Here is a 26,482-nt window from a genome sequence, read left to right as displayed (position 1 = left end):
CAGGTCTCAGAGACTGCTCCTACTCTTCACAATCTGACCAGTCCCAGTTAGTCTCCTAACCTATTCTAGAAGCCTACAGACTAGAGGACCCATTAGTAAGAATCCCAGTTATCCCTGTTCTTCATTGTCCCAATCAATAGGGTATTCCAGAGGTCAAAACTCAGAAAGCTAGTTAAAGTAAGAATGCCAAATGCTATAGATAGGACTTCTGAGGGTATAGCCATCTGTGACAAGGAAATCACATCTTACCTCCAGAATCCCATGGTCTTCCTTCTGAGATAATCCCCATCTGAAACTGGGAAAGCTAACACTACCAGATACTCAGCATTAGGGTTTCCCTTAAAGCTCATTGGGTTGGTCCTGGCCTGTTTCCATGCAAGGTGTAGTGATAAATCAACCATGGGTTTGTTTGAACCATTGTTTTCCTGTCTCAAGTCTTTACCCTTCCTTCCCTGGGTTGATAGCTAGAGCTATATTAACAATTGACAACGGGCAGTCACAGTTCCAGCCAAGCATATGCATGACCATTGGCATCTGGCAGAAATCATACTGAGCACAGAGATATAGACCTCACTGATTCCACTTTTTTGAAGAGATGGTGGGCTAGAAGTGGCTCCTGATCATAAGGAATCTTACTCAAAGCTGAGAATATATGACTCAATTTCCTTAAAAATGTATGTTTGGCAGGTCTTTTCTTATTGAATATTTTCCTTATTAATGATACCTAACTATAGTTTATAAAGTAATATGATCTTATCATGGAGGCTGGAGAGGTGAGAGCTTTAGTGGAGGGAATTGGGGTGAATTTTGCCCTAAATGGACATGATAGCTTTTTAATGCAGCTGATTTTTTTTCTCCCTTCTTCCTAGGCACATTGTCGGGTTTTTCCTGATTCTCACTCAATTGGGATTTTGCTGTGTCTATTTTGTCTTTCTGGCTGATAACTTGAAACAGGTAGGATTTTGTTGCTCTGCTTTTGAGGAAACAGAAACAGAGCTGCTTAGATTTAGATTTCTTACCAAGTTAACACCATACAACTATCCAAGGCACTTATTTGATCTTGGTGTGTGGCCCTATGTCAAAGCTAAAAGTAGGCTGATTGGGACCTACAGTTTTAGAGTTGGGATGAGTGAATCTTAAGAGGTCTAAACCAAGGGTGGGAGACTCAAAGCTTTCAGGCCACATATAAGTGTTCACTGGAGCTTTTTGGCATATTTACTTAAATGAACACTAGTTAAAATGCAATTTTGGGAATATCTTAAATTTAGTGTGAATACTTTCGATTTTTGTAGGACTTTATGTCACTTTAAAATTGTATTAGTTACTGTTCTGAGAATAGTAAGACAAAACCTTCATTGTTATTTCATAACAATTACAGCTGATGTTTTATGTAACTTTTTTGGTTAATAAAACATTTGACATTCATTATTATATTTGAGGCTCACAATTAGCATTTGAAATGGCATAAATGATAGTATTCCCATTTTTAAAGTGAAAAAAACTGAGGCTCAGACTAGTACTACTTAGCTGTACTGCTTACTGCTGAAGATTAGCCCTGGGTCTTTTTTTTTTTAACCCTTACCTTTTGTCTTGGGATTGATGCTAAGTATTGATTCCAAGGCAAAAGAGCAGTAAGGGCTAGGTGGTGGGGGTTAAATGACTTGCCCAGAATCACACAGCTAGGAAGTGTCTAAGATCACATTTGAACCCAAGACCTCCCATCTCCAGACCAGGATCCACCTAGCTGCCCTTAGTTCTAGGTCTTTTAACAATAGATATTTGTGTTGTTTTTTACACCATAGCCACCCAAAGAGACTAATGAAGTATAGGCACCATAGTGTAATCAACATTTTTGCCACTTTGATAGAGTTTTCTAAACCTCTCTTGGGACAAACATTGGCCAAAGATAGGACATTTGTTTGCGTGTCAAAGGGTCTGCTCCAACTGATGACAAATTCAGGGTCCTAGGGTGTGGTTTTGTCTTCTATTAACCTCTCAGCTCCCTTAGAGTACATAGCCAATAAGCATTCTGTGGCTGCTTAAGATAAAAATGTAAAACATTTCACCAGAAAGGAAAAGATAGAGAAAGAGGAGGATCTGTGAAGTGAGGAAAGGGAAGTATTTGGAATACAAGTGGCAAGATTTCTTATCATAAGAAAATTCTGTTCAAGGGCAGGAAACTAGAGGAAGAGATCAAAAGCTTTTACAATCTTGAAAGAAGTCCGTTTAGACAAAACTGCAGTCTATTAATCAAGGCTGGCAATTAGTTGTTACAACAGTGAATGAGATCATCTGCTTTACTACATCCTTACAAAGGGATTGGAGACTTTCAAATATTAGGCCACCACATAGTTGGGGCATTTCTATGGGGTCAGTTCATCAAGATGTTGCAAAATCATTGTGGTTCTCATTCCCCAATGGCCTCTACAACCTAAACTCCGCTGCTTATGGATCACAGATGACAGAGGTTATAGGAAGAAGGTGAAGTAGGAACCACACAATAAGTTCTTGGTTCTCAGAAATACCCACATCTCTTTGGATGACATTTAACCTTTCTAGAAATCAGATTCTGCAAAAGGTCAGGGTTAGACTAGATGATCTCTAAGTTTCCTTTCAGCTCTTAAATCTTATGATCCTAAGAATTAGCAGATATATGAAAAGGACCTAAGTTGTACTTGATTCCTTGACAACTTTTTGTTGTTGGATAAACGATGGGATTAAGAACTGAAAAGAACCTTAGCATTTACTTGGTCTATAGTTTCAAGAGAGACAACATAGTACAGAGGATGATAGTGGAATCAGAGGGCTTGGGTTCAAATCCTCTCTGACACTGACCTTGCACAAGTCACTAAATGGACTTTGACCTCAACCTTGGTGGCCTTCATTCAATTCCTCAGTTGTAAAATGAGTTGGCCTCTAAGAACTCTTCCAACTCTACATCTATGCTCTCATTTTATGGAAGGGGAAAATGACCAGGACTGGTAATAACTTACTCCAGGTCATACAAATAGCAAGCATCAGATAAGGGATCTAAACCCAGACTCTCTGACTTCAGAGTCATTGCTTATGTGCCAGGAGTGATAGAATTAAAATCTACCTCCTTTGACCTAAAATCCAGAAATCCTGTCACTAAACCCAATCAACAAATTTACTAAGAATACAAGTTGGACACAATATGATTTCTGTGCAGTAACTCCCTGAGAGCAGGGGCTATTTGGTTTTTCTTACATAGTACATACTTCAGTATATAGTACCTAGTACATACAACAACATTTGTTGATTTGATTTAAGCATTTGCTTCTGACTCAGCCCCTCCTGAATGGCAGTGGGCAGTACAGAAAAGCATAAAATGCCATCTTTGACTTGAAGGAGCTTACAACTGAGTTCATATTAATATGAAAAGTCAAAAACAACATAAGAGTTCAGAAACAGTTCAAGGCATTATTAAATATCACAAAGCAATATGTAATTAATCACTCAATGAATACCACAAATAATAAAGAAGTTCAGAAAAACTCCATATGCTAAAGAGGTTAGAGAAGTCCTCCTAGACAGGTCAATAGATGAAATTTGAGCTAGACTTCAAAAGATGTATTGAGATAGGAGTATCTTTATTTTTATTTTTTTCTCTACATATTTTTATTGTTTATTTTTGAAATTTTATTTAATCATTTAAAATATTTTTCCATGGTTACATGATTCATGTTCTTTCCCTCCCCTCCTCCTATCCCTCCCCCATAGCCAATGAGCAATTTCACTGGGTTTTACATGTGTCATTGATCAAGACCTATTTCCATATTATTAATATTTGTAATAGAGTGATCATTTAAAGTCAGCATCCCCAATCATATCTGGTAGGGTATTTTTAGCATGCGTCATTGTTGGAAAATAGTAGATAGTCTAGTTTGCCTGGAGCAAATCCAGAAAAGTAGGTTGGAGCCAGATAATAAAAGACCTTGAATGCCAAGTTTATCCTATAGATAATGGAGAGCCATGGAGGTATTTTAAACAGGCCATTGGTCTGCTCAAAGGATTATTTAGGTGAGATGTATAACTTTCTGTACTTCTTATCAGGTGATAGAAGCAGCCAATACAACTACCCTTAATTGCTATTCCAATGAGACTGTGACCTTGACACCTACCATGGACTCAAGACTCTACATGCTCAGCTTTCTGCCCTTTGTAGTGCTACTGGTGTTTGTCCGCAACCTCAGACTCCTGTCCATCTTCTCCATGTTGGCCAACATAAGTATGTTGGTCAGTCTGGTAGTCATCTACCAATACATTGTTCAGGTATGTATCCAGACCAGAATCCTAATTTCAATGGGACCTTTAACACCTAGGTTTCCAGATTAAAATTCTCTCCATTCTCACCTTCCCAATTATTTACAAAGTGAAGATTTGGGGAATATCTGGAATTTCAGAAAGAACAATGCATACTTGGAATCTTTAGATGGCTCTCTGGGACCTTTTATCATTTGTTACACCAAAGCAAGAAGAGCAGAAGGAAGGGATGGATATCTTCTAAAATTCTTATGTTCCTTGTTACTGGGTCAGTTAGTGTCAGCTTTAATTGGTTATTATTTTAGCTCTCATTGGGTATTCAACTATGAGGGAAAGAATAGACTTTAGTTTTCTCCTTCCCACTCCCATCCCCTACTTCCCTGACATTATGGGTCAAAATTTCAATAGAAGAAACCACAACAAAGATTCTGAGTCCATTTCCTCTGAAATAGTTTGAGATTCATACTTCAGGGTCTCCTTGTGGCATGTAGGTAACCAGCCCAATAAATAAAATAATTTATTAAATAAAACTCTTTTATTAAACAAAAGAGTTGTGTTTTTTATGCCCTCTATATATCAAGTGCCCCATTAGCAACATATTCCTGTGCACAGCAATGTGGCCTAGATTCGGCATCATAATGAAGATCTTTGGTAAAAATCTGTGACCTATCAGAAAAAAGATGGTCTATGGTAGTACCAGGATGGCCTACATTCCCCAACATTGTCTCTCCCACCACCCAGAAATTCCTGATACTCATTCAAGTATCTTGATGATATATATCTCACCTGCAAAGGAAAATCAGTCTTCTCCAGAACTTTGGTTTAAGAGACTTGGCCTGGAAATTTAGCTTCTGAGGTTGGTAAAGTACCAGTAAGAATCTTTTCTTTACTTCTCTTAGAAGCTCTTTTATCTAGTACAATGACTTTTTAGAATAAATAGCTAAAATGATTGTGAGAATCTGAAACATTTAATGTGGTCTTAACATTGCATCTTCTGGGACTCTTTTGCTTGAAAAACTCTCCTTTTCTCCTGATTTTCTTTGTCTTACACTTTTTCTTCTTGCATTAATTGAAACCTATTTGTCTCCAAAAGACACTGCTTCTCCAGTAGGGAATATTCTGGGAGAAGGAGGAGGAAGAAGATGAGGAGAATGAAGAGAAGGAAATGTCTTACTCAGCACTCTTCTACTAGACTCTTTCTTAGCAGCCACTCATCCTTTATAACATAACTAATGTCCTGTCCAAATCCTTCTTAAAATCTTCCTCCTTTCTCAAAGAGTTCAGTACCTGGATCAATATTGTTCACCCCAACCTCTTCTCTCAGTATTTGAGGAATTAGATATACTCATTGATAATTCCTTAGATACCTTGGCCTCCAATCTCATTAATCTCAACTGCTGTGACCAGTATCTTTACCATAGTTAAGACAAAGAGATGATAATACCTTTTATCTGACCCAATACCCATTAGGATTCTACCACCATGATTCAGACTTCTGTTATCTCTTTCTGAGCAATCCTTTCCTTCAATTTCTTTTCCTTATCCCACCTAAATCCAATTTTTGTTTTCACCATAACTTCTATTCCTCTGTTACAATAGTCTTAATTCTATTGCTGACCAATTCTGCCATACACTATTAACTCCCATTAAATTGTTTGTTCCTTGGTCTTACTCTTACAAGACTGAACCTTGGGTTACCTTGACAATCCAACCTTGAGTTACCATTACTATTTGTTTTCCCTACTCATCTTGCTCAACAGTGCTAAAGAAAAAGTCATACAACTGTGCCAACTAGGTGCACTAAAAATTTATTATCTAATCTCAATCTTCACTGCTACACAGAAAGCCACCAATCTTTCTTCAGTTTCCACTTCAACGTTCTCTATAGTAACTGCAAACCTCTCTAATCAAACCTTATATATTATCTCTTCCTCTCTCTCTCTCTCTCTCTCTCTCTCTCTCTCTCTCTCTCTCTCTCTCTCTCTCTCTCTCTCTCTCTCTCTTTCTCTCTCTCTCTCTCTTTCTCTCTCTCTCTCTCTCTGAACAAAGGATCTCGGCTTCCATTTTACTGAGAAAATCGAGTCCTACGCTTCCTCTTTCCTCCTGTTTCACACATCAGTCCTCTCATTCATCTTTCCAAATCCCCTTTTTATTTGCTCAGTCTGAAGAAGTGGCTTTTGTCCTTGCCATGGTAAATCCTTCTACTTAGACTCTGGATCTCATCCCCATCCATCTCTTTTAGGTCCTCATCCTCTCAATTATTTCCTTTTTTATATTCAACCTCCACTTATTCATTGGTTCCTCTGCCACCAACAAGCATGCCAAGGTCTCTTCTCCAATCCTTAAAAAACAATAGCCTTCAAACAAAAAACTTTGCCATAAACTGTCATTACATTTTTTCCCCATCCCTTTCACATCCAACTTCTAGAATTGACCATCTATATTCATTTCCTCCATTTCCTTATCTCTTACTCACTTCTCAGAGTCTGAGATCATATTCCTGACTTTACTATTGGACTGAAATTGCTCCCTCCAGTGGTCGCTTTAACTCGGTGGTTTATTTTACATGATTTCTCTGCAGTTTTTCGCAGCATTGACCAGCCCCTACTCTTGATCACTGACTTGTTTTTCAGTTTCTGTGACCTTACTCTTGATTTTTCTCCTATCAGATTCTTCTTCTCTCTTTCCTATACCAGACTATCTATATTAGAAACCACAGATTAATTTATCTATGTAGATCACTCCACATCTATATGTACAGTCCCATTCTCTCTTGAATTCCAGACCCAGATGGCCATCTGCCTCCTGGACATTACCCCTAATATGGCACCTGGGACACAGTATGTCCAAAATGGAATACATATGTTCCTTCAAACCCATACCTCTTTCAAATTTCCCTCTTTCTGTTGGATACCATTCTTACTAGCCACGTAGGTTTCTACTTGGAAGCATCCTTTCTGTCCCTCTACATATCTACCCAATTACCACATCTTGTTGATTCTACCTTCTCTCCATTTCCTTCTCTCCACCTACACAGATTGATCTAGTTCAGGCCCTCATTATTGTACATCTGGACTATTGCCTGTACATGGACTCCCACTTGGACTCTTTGCTTCTAGCCTTTCATCTCTCCAATCCATCTTTCACAAAGCCACCAAATTGATATTACACAGTAATCTGTGTTAGTAATCTGTCCATATTACTCCCATACTCTAAAGCATCACCTCATTCTCCCATTTCAAGCTATCTATACTCTGTCCAGTCTTTTTTTTTATTTAATATATATTATATTCTTTCTCTCACTGTTCTAGTCAAACTAACCTGTTGACTCTTACCTGTAGGTGATATCATCACTTGCCTCCATCCCTTTCCATAAGTGAACTTCTATCTAGAATGTACTTGCTCTCCCTCATGAAATCCCCAATTTCCTTCAAAGCGTGGCTCAGGTTTCACATCCTATGCAAGGCCTTCCTTTAAAAAAAAAATACCTTTACCTTCTATCTTAGAAATGATACTACGTATTGGTTCCAAGGGAGAAGAGGAGTAAAGGGTTGGTAATGGGAATTAAATTATTTGCCCATGATCACATAAACTAAGAAGTATCTGAGGCCATATTTGAACCCAGGACCTCCCATCTTCAAGCCTGACTCTCTATTCATTGAGCTACTTTTCTGACCCTTATACAAGGCCTTCTTAATTTTACTCTTCTCCATGTCCCTCTACCTCACACATAATATTTAATATTCTTTATTCTTTCCCTTTTTACATAATTTCCCTTTTTAAATGACTTGAAATAAATTTACTTCATTATAGCTTATAATTATTGACATCTATATTAAGTCTCTATTTCTGTGAAGATAGGGACTGTTTCTCAGGGGTTAACATAATACTTTGCACATTAATAAATGTTTTGCTTGAAGTGAATTTAGAGATAATAGGTATTAAGAGATTTGTTGCTGTTGAGTTGTTTCAATAATTTCTGACTCTTTGTGAGGCCAGTGGAGATTTTCTTTGCAGAGATACGAGAGTTGTTTGCCATTTCCTTCTCCAACTTATTTTATGGATGAGGAAAGTGAGGCACTTAGAGTTAAATGACTTGCCCAGGGTCACCCAGACAGTATGTGTCTGAGGTTGGATTTGAACCTATGAAGATGAATCTTCCTGATTCCAAACTCAGTACTCTATCCATTTCACCACCTAGCTGTATCTATTAAGAGATAGCAGGTATTAAATTATCCTGTAGAATTAATTTGGAAATGAAGTTTCATTTATGCATCATTTCCATAGGCAATCCCACTTAAGAAAATGCTACTGGCTTGATCACTTTCCTCTCTGTAAAGCAACACTATTTCTGGATGAAGTGATAATAATATTTAACACAATAATAAGTACCTTCCATAGTGTTCTATAATTTGTAAAACACTTTGTTCAAGTAATAGTCTCATTTTCATTTTGCAATATAGAGTAAAAATGAATAAATATTTCTATTTAAAAATATATAGAATTTTTAATAATAATCAAAAGAGAGGGAAAAGAAAAAGGATTCTTTCAGTCAAGTGAACAGAGGAAAGAGCCAGAGACTCACACCTGTAGCACTTTACCAAAAGCACAAGCTCCCCAAAAAGAGCCCCACAGCGTGGGTCACAGCCAAATTTATCTCCCAAGCCTCTGTACATAAAATGAGGATGTAACTTAAAAGGATGCTGGGAATGTAGCTCAGGTGTGGCAAATTTTCCACCTGCACCACAAATATAAAAACCATTGCTCAGACTGACCGAGAAACTCACCTAAAGACCATAGGTAGTAAATGATAGAGCTAGGACTTAAATTGAGGTTTATTGAACCCTAGTTCAGTGCCATTTATACAACACCCCAAATGAGAACTCAATCCTTTAAAATTCACCAAAGCATTTCAACATATTGTGGTTCAGTCATTAAGCCATACCTGACTCTTCATGAGCCCAGGGATCATAATGTCCATTGATTTTCTTATCAAAGATACCAGAATGGTTTTTTCATTTCTTTTCTAGTGAATTAAGGCAAACAGAGGTTAAGTAACTTTTCCAGGGTCACACAGTTAGTAAGTATCTGAGGCAGGATTTGAATTCAAACTTTCTGACTTGAGCTACTTTCACAGCTCTATGAGATTTCCAGAAGATTGTCTTGCTTCCATTTCTTCTCTAATCTCTTCCTCTGTTAGCACTGTTGCTTAGGACTATCTAGCTAGTTCTAATTTATGTCTGTTTAAAAAACAAAAGAAAACACAATACTTTCCAGAGAAAGTTATTAACCTTTCCTTCACAAATCAATAGACTAGTGACTGGGAATTTAATAATTTTATTTATTTCAACATACATTCATCAAGCACCTTCTACTTAGAAACCATAGTCCCAGGGATAGGGAAAAAATAAATCAATACAATAATCTCTAACCTCAAGGAGTATCCATTCTATGGGGGGATACAAACATGTGTAGAGATAAGCAACTATAAAATCTTACTAAGAGGGGAGAGACTACCACCAACTGCTTAAGAACAATATTGAGATGAACTTAACTCTAGCTATCTTCTTTTAAGGTTTCAGGGGACCATTCACTGGACTTGTCTGCTGTGAGACCATAGGGCTTCTTACCCTAACCTCATGTTTTTATCTTTCAGGATATCCCAGATCCCCAAAACCTACCTCTTATAAGTAGCTGGAAGACCTACCCTTTGTTCTTTGGAACTGCCATTTTTGCATTTGAGAGCATTGGTGTGGTAAGGTTTAAAGTGATAAAAACTTCTTGGGACCATATATGAACTCTTAGGGAGGACCTTGGGGTACCTATTATGGTACTATTGTTCTGACTGGGCCTTTCAAGGAGGGCTAGATTAATGCCATCATGAGACAGAAATTTTGGCTTAAGACATAACTGAATTTGGTTTCATAAACAAGTTGTTTCATACATTTAGAACTGGAAGAGACCTTAGACGTGCAGTTCTTAACCCAGAATTCATGAACTTGGTTTTTAAATAGCCTGATAATTATATTTCATTGTATTTTCTTCCTTTGTAACATGATTGTGGGAGCAGCTAGGTAGCACAGTAGATAGAGCATTAGGTCTAGAGTCAGGAAGACCTGGGTTCAAATCTGGCCTCAGACACTTCCTAGTTGTATAACTCTGGGCAAGTCACTTAACCCTAATTTCCAGCCCTTATTGCTCTACTGTCTTAAAATTGATACTAAGACAGAAGGTAAGGGTTTTAAAAAAACCCAACTAATACTATAGTGAGAAGGCATCCAAAATTTCAATGAATTGCCAAAATTGCCACGATACAAAAAAAGACTAAAAATCTCTGTCTTTAGTGCTTTTTTGCCCAAGCCTCTTAGTTTACAGCTGAGGAAACTGACATCAAAATAAGTTATGATTGTATGTAGTATATTGATTCACTTCAACAAATTGGACCTGGGTCATTGAATTGGAAAGTTGGAAGGAATCTCAAAGACCATTTAATTTAACTCTTACTTGAACAAGGTATGATCCCTGAGGATCTTTAACCTCTTGACAATTCATTCCCCTCCCTAGATAGCTTTAACTGAAAGATCATGGTTCTTGAACTAGAAGAGATAGTAAAGGCCATCTAATCTAACCTTCTCATTTTGCACATGAGAAAACAGGCCTTTGGAGCAAAGTGACTCTCCAAGTTTACATCAAAGGCAAGAACTGAATGCAGGAAATTAATAATTTTTATTACATTAAATTTAAAAAGGTTTTGTACAAACAAGACCAATGCAACCAAAATTAGAAGGGAAGCAAAACATTGGGGAAAATTCTTTAAAACAAAAAAACTCTGACAGAGGTCTAATTACTCAAATATATAAGGAGCTAAATCAATTGTACAAAAAATCAAGCCATTCCCCAATTGATAAATGGGCAAGGGACATGAATAGGCAATTTTCAGTTAAAGAAATCAAAACCATTAATAAACACATGAAGAAGTGTTCTAAATCTCTTATAATTCAGAGAGATGCAAATCAAAACAACTCTGAGGTATCACCTCACACCTAGCAGATTGGCTAACATAACAGCTATGGAAAGTAATGAATGCTGGAGGGGATGTGGCAAAGTAGGGACACTAATTCATTGCTGGTGGAGTTGTGAATTGATCCAGCCATTCTGGAGGGCAATTTGGAACTATGCCCAAAGGGTGATAAAAGACTATCTGCCCTTTGATCCAGCCATAGCACTGCTGGGTCTGTACCCCAAAGAGATAATGGGGAAAAAGACTTGTACAAGAATATTCATAGCTGCTCTCTTTGCGGTGGCCAAAAATTGGAAAATGAGGGAATGCCCTTCAATTGGAGAATGGCTGAGCAAATTGTGGTATATGTTGGTGATGGAATACTATTGTGCTAAAGGGAATAATAAAGTGGAGGAAGTCCATGGGAACTGGAATTACCTCCAGGAACTGATGCAGAGTGATAGAAGCAGAACCAGGAGAACATTTAATTAATTAAATTTAATTTTCAATTAAAAAAAAAAGAATTGAATGCGGGGCCACAAAACCCCTTTCTGATTTCTTGACTCTACTGTGTAGTAAGTAGATGAAGTCCAATCCTTCATCTATCTGCCAACCCCAGGTATAACTATATATCTATAACTAGTATCAGATAATCTTAGAATGGAAAGGGGGTTTAGTATTAGGTGTTATTAGTCTTCCATAGGCTATCTTCTCTAAAACCCTCATTTTATATAATAGGGAAACTGAGATCCAGAAAGAGAGGATGATATCTGCCCCAGGGCCCCACAGCTAGCCAACATCATAGTCCTCTGACTTATTAGGATAAGAATGGATTTGGGGTTTAACAGCCTCTAGGTCTGCACCCTGGCTCCTTTATGACTCCTCATAGGACTCTTAAGATAAGATGAGATAAGAGATAAGTAGCCCCATTTTCCCAAGTGGCTGACTAGGATTTTTCAGAGTAGCCCTGGGGGAGCTAGGCAATTGGGGTTAAGTGACTTGCCCAGGGTCACATAACTAGGAAGTATCTGAGGCAAAATTTAGATCCAGGACCTCTTGTCTCCAGGCCTGGCTCTCAATCTACTGAGCCATCTAGTTGCCCTCCTAATAGTATTTTATAGATCACAAAGCACTTTAACATGTTGCTGTTTGGTCATTAAATGATGTCTGACTCTTCATGACCTGGTGGACCATTATATCCATGTAGGGTTTTCTTAGCAAAAATACCAGTGTGGTTTGCCATTTCCTTTTCCAGTGGATTAAGGCAAACAGAGGTTAAGTGACTTGCCCAAGGTCACATAGCAGGAAAGTATATTAAACTAGACTTGAATTCAGTTCTTTCTAACTCCAGACCCAGGACTCTATCCATTCTTTCACCTAGTTGCCCCTTCATCAGATATTATTTCATTTAATCCTTATAATGACCCTAGGAGGTAGATTGTATGAATGTGATAGCAATTTCACAAATGAGAAAAAAAAGTCAGAGGAATTGAGATTCTATTTATTGGCAGGATAAGGATTTGAATTCAAGTCTTTGAATTTGAAATGGACATTTTTGTGACTTTCCTATTCTGATCATTGCCTTAGCAAAGTAAAATTTTTCAATGATGTTCCACTTCTTTTAAGCACTGGGGGAATATACATATTTTAGATAAGATTAATTTCTGACCTTTTCAGATTCATCAGGTCCTCAGGCTTCAGGGGTGATCTATGGGATAGTCAAGGACTATTTATACGGAAAAGTGAGATTTCAAAGGGAGGAATCAGATTACCAGTTTAGTCACATGCTATGTGGTTCAGAATTAGACCTGAAGCCAGAGTTCAAATATTGCAACAGACACTAGCTTCATGACCTTGGATAAGCCACCCAACCTCTTGTTGCCTCTGTTTTCTCATCTGTTTGATGGGAATAAAAATAACACCTACCTCCCAGAGATGTTGTGAGGATCATATGAAACAATATTTTTAAAGTGTTTTGCAAACCTTAAAAAACATTTATATGAATAGAAGGAGCTATTGGCCAGTAGATTAATGTACTGGACCTGAAGTCAGAGTTCAAATTCTGCTTCAGGCACTTTCTACTTGTGTGACTCTGGTAAGTCTCATTTACCTCAGTTTGTCTTGGTTTTCTGATCTGTAAGATGGAAATAAAAATGGCACCTACCTCCCAGGATTGTTATGAGGTTCAAATGAGATCATATTTGTAAAGTACTTAGCATAGTAGTGCTTAATAAATAAAATGCTCTCCATCACTTTTTATCTTGTTACTCATTAGCAACATTTGGGTGCTTTGGCTGTGTTCTAAGCCTTTTTGCTAACCATTACTAAGTTATCCACCCAAGATTTTGATTAGTAGAAGGTGTGGCATCACATCCTGTTGTAATGGTACAACCAACTTCTCAAAAGCAATCCCAGTGAGGTACAAGCTCTGACAGTTCCCAGCTAGCTGGAAAAGTGTTGAGGATGTTGTCTGGGAAAAACACAGAACTATTAAATAGTCAAAATTACTCTTTAATCAAGGGGAAAGGGTTCAGTGCAATAGTAGGCCACACCACAGGACTACACAGAGCCTGAGGATTGAACTCTGGTCGCTCTGGTCACTGACCCCTAGGAAAGCCAACCATGCTAGATTGGACAATTCCAAAGAGCCATTAAAGTTGGGGAGCTTAAATACCTTTCTAGGTGAAACGTGGGGGCTGAGGATGAGAGGGACAGTTGATTGACTTTACAATTAGAATAAAGGGAAATGAGGAGTCCTACACAGGAATAACAGTGAGGGACTGATGCTTTACAATGGACAAAAAAGGGAAAGATCCAGCCCAGGGCTGGGCCACTGCAAAGGACTTTGGCCTTAGGGGAGAAACCATTGGGACAAAAGAGATACTTAACATCTTAAAGTCTATTGTTAGTCTGAGATCTGTGAAGTAGGACTTTCCCTCAGGGAGGAACTCTCATGTGAGCAGGTCAAACCTAGGGTTTCTACCTCCGAGCTAAATAAATGAGGATCCCTAAATCTTTCTAGGCCACAAGTTTGGGGACTTCTAGATTCCACGTTGACAAGGAGGAGCTTAGGGATGGATTCTTAAATCTGTCACGCAAGGACCAATGAAGCTTCTTGGCAGAAGGGATCACCATCAGAGATCCACAAATGGGGATCCATTTTTTGGCCAGGGCAATTCATGAAGACTAGCCCACAAGAGACAATCTGGAGAGAGGGAACAACCAACCATCTTGATGGAATTAATGACTGCATTGAAATGTGCTTTTCTATGCTAAAACCCATTGCAGGCTCACAAAACAAGAAGATGAGTTTGCCCAGAGCAGAGTTGCAAGGAAGAAAAGGGAAGACAGAGTAGAAGTGGAAAAGAAGTCCTTTTGGGGATGATGGCGTTATCTTCTTTGCTGGTGACTAACACTTCTCTTTTTGTCCTTCCTTGGCTTCCTTTCTAACAGGTTCTTCCCCTAGAAAACAAAATGAAGAAGAGCGAGCAATTCCCATTCATCTTGTATTTGGGGATGACCATAATTACCCTTCTCTACATCAGCCTGGGATGCCTGGGCTACTTGAAATTTGGAGATGACATACAAGCTAGCATAACTCTCAACTTACCCAATTGCTGGTACGTTTATGGTTTGCGGAGGCAGGAATCCATGCATGTAGGCTTGGGAAGGGACAATTCTGATGGAACAGAAAGAATTCTCTACCACAAATTGATAGCCATTTACTTTCTTTACCTCTTTATTATTTACCTCTTTCTCTGCCTTTCTTTCCTCATCTGTAAAATGGGGATAATAACCATTATCTTCCTGATAGTCTTTTCTGTTTTTGTCTTTTTAAATCTTGCCTTCTGTCTTAGAATTGATACTAAATTTTGGTTTCAAGGCAGAAGACCAGTAAGGGCTAAGCAGTTGGGGTTAAGTGACTTGCCCAGGATCACACAGCCTGAGAGAGTTTTTAGTATAAAATGGAATAATGGATATAAAGCACTTTGTACACTATCATGGAAGTTATTCTTTCTATCATGAACTGATTACTGTATTCAGTGATGGGAAAAATGCAAAGTCTAGAAAAGTTAATATTAAGATTATTATTTATTTTGGGGGTAGTTTTTAAATGCATAAAATACATAAGATTAAGAAGGGAACCAACTATATGGAAATAGAGTTATCAAAATATTTTAAAAACCATGTCGCAGATCCCAAGTTTAGAAGCCCTGTTCTAACATTTGGCAATTCTCTGATTCACTTATGACAAGCCCATTTATATTGCAACATTATACATAGTTGTTCCTTTTGCTGATAGACACAGGGAGCTTCAGAGCATTTTCTTAGATCCAGTTCTGGGAACTAGCCCAAAGTCAGTGGTCACAGGTGACTGCTAGTCCTGATAGCGTGACCAACTCACGGCCCATATCTATGTCTCCACATTTACAGAGACCTGCAGTCCTGCCCCTGACACTATTTGTGTCAAATGCAAGCCATTTAAATTTCGTAGGTCTCAGTTTCTTCATCTGTGGAATGAAGGGGATATGAATTGGATTTTTTCCAAGATCTCTTCCAGCTATAATTCTCCAACTTGGAACTAAATCTGCCTCTGACACAGATAAGCCAGTTAATGTCTTTTAAGTCCCAGTTTCCACCTCTCTGAAATGGGGATGATGATAACTGCAATACCTTCTTCACAACTATTGTTAGGTTCAAATGAGATAGTGTATGTAAAATGCTCTGCCAACTGAAAAGTCAGTTGTTGCTTTTGCTATTTTTTAAAACTATTTTAAAAACCCTTACTTTCTGTTATTAAGTAAGACAGAAGGGTAAGGAGTAGGCAATTGGGGTTAAGTGACTTTTCCCAGATCACACAGCCAGGAAATGTCTGTAGTCAAATTTGAACCCAGGTCCTCCTGACTCCAGGCTTGGCACTCTCTCCACTGTGCCACCTAGTTGCCCGATTATTGACCATTATTACAGTAATCTTGCACAGATTTCTGGCTGCTTGGTTCAGTGTGATCCAGTATTGACTTGTAAGGAAGTAGAAAGTTTAGAAGAAGAAAACATACATGAACTTCTTCAACCAACATGGTGACTTCTGATTTACCACGTTGAGTTCAATCCCTTCTTTCTATGCCATACTTTGCATTTACTTTGGTGCTAAGAGCTAAGATTTTAGGTAGATTTTCCCAGACAAGCTGATCAATTAGTTGGGTTCTGTCAACAGGTTATATCAGTCCGTCAAGCTGCTCTATTCCCTTGGAATCTTTTTCACCTACGCCCTGCAGTTCTACGTCCCAGCAGAGATCATCATCCCTTTTGCTGTGTCCCATGTGCCAAAGAGCTGGAATCTGGCAGTAGACTTGTTCATCCGCACAGCCCTGGTCTCTGTGACATGTGAGTAGAAAGCAAGATTACTTGATTTTTATTTTTAAAAACTCTTACCTTCTGTCTTGACACTAAATATCAGTTCCAAGGCAGAAAGTGGTAAAGGCTAGACAATTGAGGTTAAGTGGCTAGTCCAGGGAGGAGGTATCTGAGATCAGATTTGAGCCCAGATCCTCCAGAATCAGTATGACTTGATTTTGATGTGATACTTGAGCACCCAACAACTGGGAGATGGTCAGGGTCTAGACCATGGTATGAGAGGAGGAATCCTCAAGTTCACTGGCACCACTCAGCAAGCTTGTGATTAGAAGTAGAGTAAAAAGAACCTTGAACTAAATGTCAGGACACTTTGGTTTTATTCTTGGTTTTGCTACTTACTATGACTTTAGGCAGATCACTTCACCCCTGTGGCAGCTTGGAGGCACCATGGTGCACAGAGCATGGGGCTAACATCAGGAAGACCTGAGTTCAAATTTGACCTCAGACACTTACTAGCTGTATGACCCTGAGTAAGTCACTTAACTGCCTCAGTTTTCTCAATTGCAAAATGGGGGCAGTAACAGCACCCACCTTTCAGATTTGTTGTTAAAATCAAATGAGATAATATTTGTAAAGTGCTTAATATAGTGCCTGGCACACTCTTTTTTATTGTGAGAGCTAATAATCTCCATTTTCCTAGCTCTAAATATTCAGATCACTTCACAAAAGAAAGAGCTAGAGAAATGTCCTCTCCTATAATGTCTCATGACAAGGTTGTGAAAGAGACTCACTGAGCTTGTTTTGATAACCCACTGGGATTTAAATGGCAATTGGAAGTTTACAGAGGCTTTCAAATGTACTCTACCACTAAAGTCCTCCCCTAGGGCCTTATCTCAATGTGAAGATGACCCTGGGTTCTCCAAGGTTGGGCCAACAGAGTGTAGACTCTTGCAGCTCCTGCAACCTGGATAGATTTCTGGAGGGCACCCAGCCTTTCTCATCTGACCCAAGCTCCCCAGGCTGGTAATCCAGACGCACAGGAAGATGGGCACCTTGGTCAAGGTATCTCTTTGGAATGACTCTTCCTCAGTGGGATGATGGTGCAAGAGGAGATCTCTGTCTGGGCCAGGGCTAGGGGAAAAGAGGGACCTCCCTTAGGTCTGGAACCTATGAATTTCTTCCCCCTTAGAGAGGGTTCTCTAGACTCCCCTCAACCAAAGGCAAGGCCCCAGGAGCAAGAACTCCAACTCACTGTCATTTGGAGTAATTTTATGTCATAAAATTTATCTTGTATGCACACACAAACACACCAACAATGGAAAAGTTTTAAGTATGGGCTCAGGGAAAGGTCTCAGGAAACCAGCCCAGCTAAGTATAGCAACTTGTGAAAATCTCTACTTTTCACTCGAGAGAGATTTTGATTTGTAATTGTGATTATGAGTTCATAAATACATTGACAAAAGCACAGATCTTTTGAAGAATTGAAAGTTGCTCCCATTAAAAGGCGGCCTATGCTGAATTACCTATTAGGAAAGACCTTAAGAACTCTTGATGTAGTGCTAAGACTCTGGATCTATGGACCCTCTTTTGAAGTTTAGCTCTGTCACTCCTTTATGAGGTTACCTTTTAAAGGATGTTGCTTAAAATCCTTTGCCTCCATTTCTACGCTTGAAAAATGGACATGATCATACCAATACTTAAAGAAATCATTTCAGACTATTCATTGGAAAGTCAAACACTGAAGCTGAAGCTTAAATAATTTGGCCCCATGATGAGAAAATATGACTCACTGAAAGAGACCCTGATTTCAGGACTGAATGAAGGCAAAAAGAGAAGGGGATGGCAGAGAAAGAGATGGATAGATGGTATCATAGAAGCAACAAACATGAGCTTGGACATACTTAGGGAGACAGTGGAAGACAGAAGATTCTGGCATGCTGTGTTAGTTCATGGAGTCATGAAGAGTCAGACATCACTAAATAGCTCACCAACAACAAAAATACCAGTTATGCCATCCATTTCAGATTGCTCACGAATGTCTTTTCTTTCACAGGTGTTTTGGCCATCCTTGTCCCCAGGCTAGACCTGGTAATAGCCCTAGTGGGCTCCATGAGCAGCAGTGCCCTGGCTCTGATCATACCTCCACTCCTGGAAATCATCACCTTTTACTCAGAGGGCATGAGTCCTATCACCATCATTAAGGACATACTGATCAGTGTCCTAGGCTTCATTGGGTTTGTGGTGGGGACCTACCAATCAATCTATGAGCTGACCCAGCCCCCTGTTTCTCACACCTTTGCCAACATCACCAGTTCCTTTGTACAGTGATCTGCTTCCAAGTGGAACATCTTCCCTGTCTCTCCTCATCCCTCCACTCCCTGTGGAAGGTGAACTCACTGTTTCCAGGACTAAGCCAACTGTGGTATGGTAGAAAGAGTACTGGGTCTGGAAATGGAAAACCTGGGTTCTTGATGACTGGGCAAGTCACCTAAACTCTTTGAGCCTCAGTTTCTTCATCTGTAAAATGAGGATATTGCTTTTACTTAGAGGATTATTGAGAGACTCAAATGAGGCAATATACATGTGTGTATATATGTATATGTGGAGAGCACTTTGTAAATTATATAGTGCTTTAAAAATATGACCTATTACCATTCCTTTTCTTCCCCCTCAGCATTCACTTACTTTGGGAGCCCTCCAAAGTAGGGCCTCAAGGCATGAGTAATTTTCTCTTGGCTTTGTTTCTAACTTGTTGGAAAATCTCAGCTAAAGGTTTCCACTAGCTGCTGCCTATCATGTAAGGATGACCCAACAAGGCTGACATGTACTTTCCATCCATGAACTGTCTGAATACAAAGTGATATTGAAACTCTAGATGTAGCCTATCTGGAGTGTGACTCCTTGTCCCTGGAGCTCAGGAAATAACAACCTAAATCTACCTTGTTCCTCAAAGACAAGCTGAATTGTGAAATATTTATACTCAACCAAGAGTTCTAGACTCTAAAATACACTTGGACTTTGCATCAGAGCAGATGCACTTTTAAGAAGTGGGCACATGCCAGGGAGAATCAATCATCTTGAAATGAAGAAAATTAAGAAACTGAAATGAAGCAAGAGAGAGGAAGAGGCCTACATAAAACTGGAACCTGAGTTAGCCGAGGCCATAAATTGGGTCTCTGGCCACACAATGATAAGGTCATTCCCATCTTATGCATCAGAAGTTTAGGATTTCAGAGTGAAAAGGGATCTTAGAGACTATTTAGTCCAGCACCCTCATTTTGCAAAAGAGGAAAATGTAGACATCGAGATAGGAATGGATTTGCCCTGTTCACAGTTGGAACTGTAACCCAGGATCCCCAACCACCAATCCAGTGCTCTTTTCACTATATTACAAATATTTGAGGAAGGAAGAGGGGCTCCCTGCTATAGCAGAGGGCTCTGGAGAAGGAAGATGGAAGCTGGTACTAGAAAATTAAAAAGGCCTGAGGGCTCTTAGACAAAGGATGTTGGAGGAGAAGGGTAGTCCTCTCCTCTTATATCTCCTGACTATAGTTAGTCACAGACTAAGTGAAAAATTTCTTATTTTTTTAAGATTAGCAGGCTAATCTGAAGAATAAAGACATATCTATTAGTGTTTGGGAGGAAAAGTTGGAGTCTGAAACAGCTCACAATAGCAAAGACTGGAATTCATTCCAGACACATTTATTGTTCGCTGTGTGTGTGCAGAGTACTTACTCATTAGGCACCAGGGAAGATTTCAGATTTAGCTATCATAGTGTTCTTGTTCTCCTCTCTTGCACAGAAGAACCTTTGACCATCTCTTCAATTACATGTAAGTTACTAGCATTAAAGTCTAGTAACTACTAACATTTGCTTGTCTTTGGGTTTTTCTTTTCCTTTTTTAGAGAGGGATTTGTAACCCAGTGTGGGCCAGGGTTCCACAATGACTCCTAGTAGACAAAGGAAGCACCTACAAATGAGCAGGGGCTAAGGAGTGAGAAAAAGATCTAGTCTTTTTTGTGAGAACCTTTTGGAGTTGGGGTAAATTCAACAATATCATTAACACTTACTACATACAATGCACTATGTGAATCACTGGGAAAGAAATAAAAATAAGGCATGGTGCTTGCCCTTATGGAGCTAATCTACTAGTAGAAAAATCATCAACACACACTGATAAAACTCATGGTTAACAAGCAGAGGATAAACTGTGGGAGTAAAAACAACGAGGAAAAGCAACTGCTTGACTACAGTGGTTGAGGGGACATGTCTGAGGAGAGACTCTAAATGAACACTCTAATGCAAATACCAACAACATGGAAATGGGTTTGAGTCAAGAACACATGTGATACCCAATGGAATCATGTGTCAGCTATGAGAGAGGTGGTGGGAGGGGGGAAGGAAAAGAAAATGATTTTTGTTTCCAATGAATAATGTTTGGAAATGACCAAATAAAATAATGTTTATTTAAAAAAAAAACAACTCATGGTTAGAGGAGGGAGACACAATAATTATCTCCAATTACATGAACGACTCATTTCTTTATTTTTTATAAGCTTATTTATTTTTTTAGAATATTTTCCCATGGTTACATGAATCATGTTCTTTCCCTCCCCTCCCATAGCTAATGAGCAAATTCACTGGGTTTTACATGTGTCATTGATCAAGACCCATTTCCATATTATTGATATTTGTACTAGGGTGATCATTTAGAGTCTACATTGCCAATCATATCCCCATCCAACCATGTGGTCAAGCAGTTGTTTTTCTGGTGTGATTCTACTCTCACAGTTGAAAGACTCATTTCTGAAAAGAATTGTGTTCATTCTGGTTGGACCCAGAGGAAAAGAAGAAAGAAGAAAGGTTTGACCACAATAGAAAGGAAAACTTTCTTATAACTCAAACAATTAAAAAAGAGAAATCAGATGCCTCAAAGCAGAGAATCCCTCATCATAAGAAGTCTTCAAGAGCAGTTGGCTGGTCATTTGTCAGGAGTACATGCTTCAAAGGAGAATTCATTATAACTTCCAGTTGCAGATCACTTTAAGCCATGTTGACAAACCTATGGCACTTGTGCCAGAGGGGGCTGCTCCCTTTCCCTCCTCTACCATACCTGAGAACATTCCTCACATCACCCACCCCTCTGCCCAGTAGCCCAAAGGGAGCACCTCCTCCCTCCCTTGTCTGGGGTAATGGGGCTGCTCAAATATAGCATGAGGGTGCAATTTAGGCATTCAGCCTCTAAAAGGTTTGCCATCACTGCTTTAAGGCTTACAAAGCATTTCCCCCACAATATAAGAAGTGTGACTAGAGAAATAGCATTACTTTGAGGGAAAGGGGGAAGGGTACTCTGACACCCTCTCCCTGCTATGGGGTCCTTGGCTCTGCACTGGGTTTTATGTTTGCTAACTGAAATGAGTCCTGGTAGGAGGTGAATCTGAAGAGAGAAAGATCAGTTTGTAGAACCCCTTGACTCTTTATGCATCTACCCCCAGGGCCTTGAGAAAATCACTTAAAATTTCATTTTGGCTCATGTTTCTAGGACCTTCCCAAAAGGAAGAAAGGTACTCAGTGTACAAAGAAAATCAGGTTAAAGGACAGCCATTTATTTTCTCCACACAAGAAGTGGTTAACACAAGAAACTCACCAGTGCTCCATTTACAAAAACTTGGGCTAGCATCAATAACATAAGTACTGTTAATACTTTCCTAGGATGTTGAGATTTAAAATTTCAAAACATAAAGTAGATTGTGGGGCTGCTAAATCAACATTTCACATTTACCTTATATCTGCACTGTTTAAGTGATACCCTCAAGGTGTATGTCTTTTGGCAAGCTCAGTCAGGGTTGGGCTCACCCTTCTCTTGTGGACCAACTCCAAGAAATACTGAAGTAGTTGGCAGGGTGTTATCTGAAGTGCTGTTGGCACCAACAGGATCCAGGAGCTCTCATCCTTTCAGACTCAAAAGTCTGTCTTCAAGGCAGAAAATATTCATCTTGGATTGCTGCTCAGTCACCTATTTCTAGGAAAGAAACAGGAAAAGATAGCCCAAGACCCAGGCTTAACCTCACCTAGCTAGTTCATGTTCCCTTGGCCAGGTACTTTGCAGCCACCATGTTACTGGAGTGGGAGATAGTCTGGTCTATCCCTCAGATAGAGGAGAGAGAGAGAGGGAGATGGAGAGAAGGAAAAAGAGAGAACAGGGAAAGGAGAGGGAAGAGAGAAAGGGAGGGAGGAGGGATGGAAAGGAGAAGGGAAGAAGGGGGAAGGGAGACAGAAAGAAAATGGGGAGAAATGGAAGCAGGAGGGGAGGGAGAGGAAGCGAGAGATGGAGATCAAGAACATGAGAGAGCAGAGTTACTCTCTTTAAGATCCACTGAGTAGCCTTTCTGCTACAACTTTGACAGCCTCCTGTAACCACAAAAATGTGAGTTTCCAAGACTGTGAATTGCCAAAACTGTAAAGGTTTTGGCCAAACTGTAAAGATAATTTTTAGTGTCTTGATTTAAATAAAAAATAAGTGGTCATCCTGGGAAAATTCCCAAATATGAAAATATCCAAGTCAGCTGGTTTTTATGGAGATTTTAATTAATATAAATGAAGGAATTAAGGGAAGGAGAGAGAGAGAGAAAGAGAGAGAGAGTAGCCAAGTAGTAGGAAAGGGCCTAGGCCTAGGGTTGAGCTTAAGGGAGAATGAGTCAGTCTTTATCACTCCTCACAAGATCGTCTTCAAGCTGTGTTCTTCCACTCCAAACTGAAATTAGCCTCCAAACTGAATTCAAATTGTAACTGAATTCAATTGCCCTGAACTTGTTCCTTTGCTTCCTTTTAAAGAGATTTTTCTCTTATGTCACCTCCCCCAAACTTTCACGTGTACCAATCACAGTAGATGCTTTTTCCTAGGACTGCCCATTCTCAGTTTCTATCTTCTTTAGTTCCTACCTTCTCTGGGTAGACTAAAACTTCACACCTCTTTTGTTAAGCTTGTAAGTTGCTTTGTAAGTTGCTTGACCTTTTAGTGATTAATTTAACCTTTATAGGTACTTAGCACCTTTTTGTATTAGATCTAAAAATAGACCTAGCTTAAGGTTCTAGCTTTACTATAAGTATGAGTTGGGGACTTTCATTGTTCAATCAGGAGTTTACAACTTTATCTTCCCCTAAGGCACTGTCTGAGCAGGGTGGAGTAATTTTAAAAGTTCTCAATACATTCCTGATTAAGTACCTCCATTGTTACAATAGGGGAATAGCTTAACCAAATCTTCTAAAGTACAGTCTGAGCAGTTTTTAAGATTCACACTCCCTCACTTCAGGGGCAGGAATCAAGAGACAACCCCTGATTTGTTTTATCTTGGCAAAGTGACAAGCCCTTTAGCGCTGAGTCATATACATCACTGGAAGTTACCAAGACCTAGAGGCCCATCCCCATGTGTCTCCATGAGGTATGTTCCAATTCAAACCCCAACACAAGTACTCTTACCAGCAATTTAGAATGAGGCTCTGAAAAATTGTTAATTGAACAGTCATACAAGGAACAGGTGAGTGCAGTGCAATCTGAGTGGACTGACTCCAACTCCAACATTCAATCTACTATTATAAGCTCAAGTAGGGGTTGGTGTAGATGCCCACCCAGGTCTCTGCTAGCTTTGAGTTTCAGTGTAATATTAATGAGTATTCCAGTGCTCAAGAAGATTACAAAATGCTATGGGACCAGACATGGAATTAAGGGGGAAAAGAAGCTTCATTGAAGAGGTGGCATTTACACTGGACTTTAAAAGATGCCACCAGGATTCCTGATATCTAGAAATGGATGGATAGAGTAAGTAGGAATTTAATTTAAAGTGAAAGAAGAACCAACTTATCAGATGAATTGGGAAATCAATCTTGTTTCCAAGGAAGAGAAAGATAGATATGGATGCTTTTATCCAAGGCTTTCCCAAAACCAAGTAATTTTCTCTTATCCATCAACCTAGTATCTAATCCTGGCATCAACAGGACCCAGGAGCTCTCAACCTTTCAGACTCAGATGTCTGCCTTCAAGGCTGAAAATATTAACCTTGGATTGCTGTTATACCCAGGAAATAAAGAAGAAGAGATAGTCTAAGATCTAGGCTTAAACTCACCCAGCCAGCTCACGTGTCCTCAGCCATATACTTTGCAGTCACTATGCCATCCCTAATTTTCTCTTATCTACCAACTAATCTCCCAATCAAAGGAGGCAGTGAAGTCCAGGACATGGTCCCTACCCTCCAGGAGTTTATAGTTCAGTTGGGGTGATAGAATATATGTGTAGTTAGATACTGGATGTCCAGTGTAGCATGGGAGGTAGAGGGCCGGCCTTGGAGTCAGCAATACCTCTGATGCTGACTAGAAGTGACTATGGGCCAACAACTTAGCCTTTCAGTGCTTCTAAGGAACAAGATTTAAGACAAAGTTCTACTCTGAGATTTTCCCCACATTGAAGAAATTAAATGTCCAGGGATAAATGTTCTGCCTTGGCAGAATAAGCTAAATTGCAAAGAGTGATATAGATGGCAGGAGCTTTAAGATTCCAAAGACAGGGAAAATGGTTAAGGATGACAGTGGTCAAAAAATGCTTCACCAAAGAGAGGAATCCTAGAGGATGAGTGGTAGTGGAATTGGCACAGAATTTAGGCAAAAGTCATTCCAGGCGTACAAACAATACAAGCAAAGGCTAGGATAGGGGCACATCACAGGCAGCTAGATGGTTCAGTGGCTAGAATGCTGGACTTGGAGTCAGGAAGACCCATATTTCCAAGTTCAAATCTGGCTTCAGACATTTACTAGCTGGGTGTTCCTGGGCAAGATACTTCAACCTGTTTGACTCAGTTTCCTCATTTATAAAATGAGCTGGAGAAGGAAATGGCAAGCCACTCCAGTATCTTTACCCAAAAAAATCCCAAATGGGGTCATGAAGAATTCAGCACAATTGAAAAATTACTGAAGAGGTTCAGTACACAATGCTTAAATTTGGTAAGATTAGCCTAGCTGCAGCTGAAAGCTAAGGTTGCAGAATGGTTGATGAGAAGCAACAAGATGGACCAGACATAGGAGTCAGAAAACCTGAGTTTTAGGTCCAGTTCTGTTAACTCATCACAGAATGACCTTGGATAAGTCACCTTTATTCTCTTTTTCCTCCTCTAAAAAATAAAGAGATTAATTAAGATGCTTTATGGCTTCATTTGCCTTTCATTAGCCAACATTTCTTTTATGGGTTAGCTTCCTTTTTAAGAATGTAAGTTCTTTGAGAGTAGTGACTATTTTTAATCTTTAGATACCCCACTCTTAGTATGATGCATGGAATATAGTTAAATGCCTAGTAAATTCAGAAGCTGACCCCTCATCATTTGTTCATTCATTATTTCTAAGATCTTTTCCATATCATTGATTCTATGAAGTACTCAGTGAGGACAGGAATGAATGAGTGGGAAGAATGACTGGAAGGTAGCTGGTTTCCTTAAGATTTGAATGCCAAGCTGAAAAGCTTGAACTTTATCCTACAAGCAATGAAGCATTATTTACACTGATTTGAACAGGAAAGTGATAGGATAAAAGGAGGATCCATAATGGCTTGGATAAATGGTCTAGGGGTTAGGAAACTACTTAGTCAGCTACTTCAGGAATCCAGGCTTCTGGAGATAAACACCAGGATAAGAGGGAAGGAGAGGGGAGAGAAGTGGAGATATGTGAGACATGGGGATGAAGAATCAAGTGATAGGATGTGGCTGGGTAATCCACAATGGACAGAAAGAGGATAGTGAGTTTTGAGGAACAGGTGAAACTTGGAGAAAGGATACCTGAGGAAAGTATTTATAGAATTGT

General features: G+C 39.3%; 1 protein-coding gene across 1 annotated transcript in view; it reads left to right on the top strand.

The window, feature by feature from the left end:
• Positions 1-21,082, top strand: part of LOC100029470 (proton-coupled amino acid transporter 1-like) — a 36,534-nt gene extending 15,452 nt beyond the window's left edge. The window contains exons 5-10 of the mRNA XM_001379176.4: positions 870-954; positions 4,075-4,293; positions 9,941-10,039; positions 14,738-14,904; positions 16,500-16,669; positions 18,693-21,082. Coding sequence (XP_001379213.1) covers positions 870-954; positions 4,075-4,293; positions 9,941-10,039; positions 14,738-14,904; positions 16,500-16,669; positions 18,693-18,967 — 1,015 coding nt within the window. The 3' untranslated portion in view covers positions 18,968-21,082. The remainder of the gene's footprint in view (positions 1-869; positions 955-4,074; positions 4,294-9,940; positions 10,040-14,737; positions 14,905-16,499; positions 16,670-18,692) is intronic.
• Positions 21,083-26,482: the final 5,400 nt, after the last annotated feature.

Source organism: Monodelphis domestica, chromosome 1 (genome assembly GCF_027887165.1).
Source record: "Monodelphis domestica isolate mMonDom1 chromosome 1, mMonDom1.pri, whole genome shotgun sequence".
NCBI lineage: Eukaryota > Metazoa > Chordata > Mammalia > Didelphimorphia > Didelphidae > Monodelphis > Monodelphis domestica.
The sequence above is the reverse complement of the archived record's forward strand: the minus strand, read 5'-3'. Positions and strand labels throughout refer to the sequence as shown.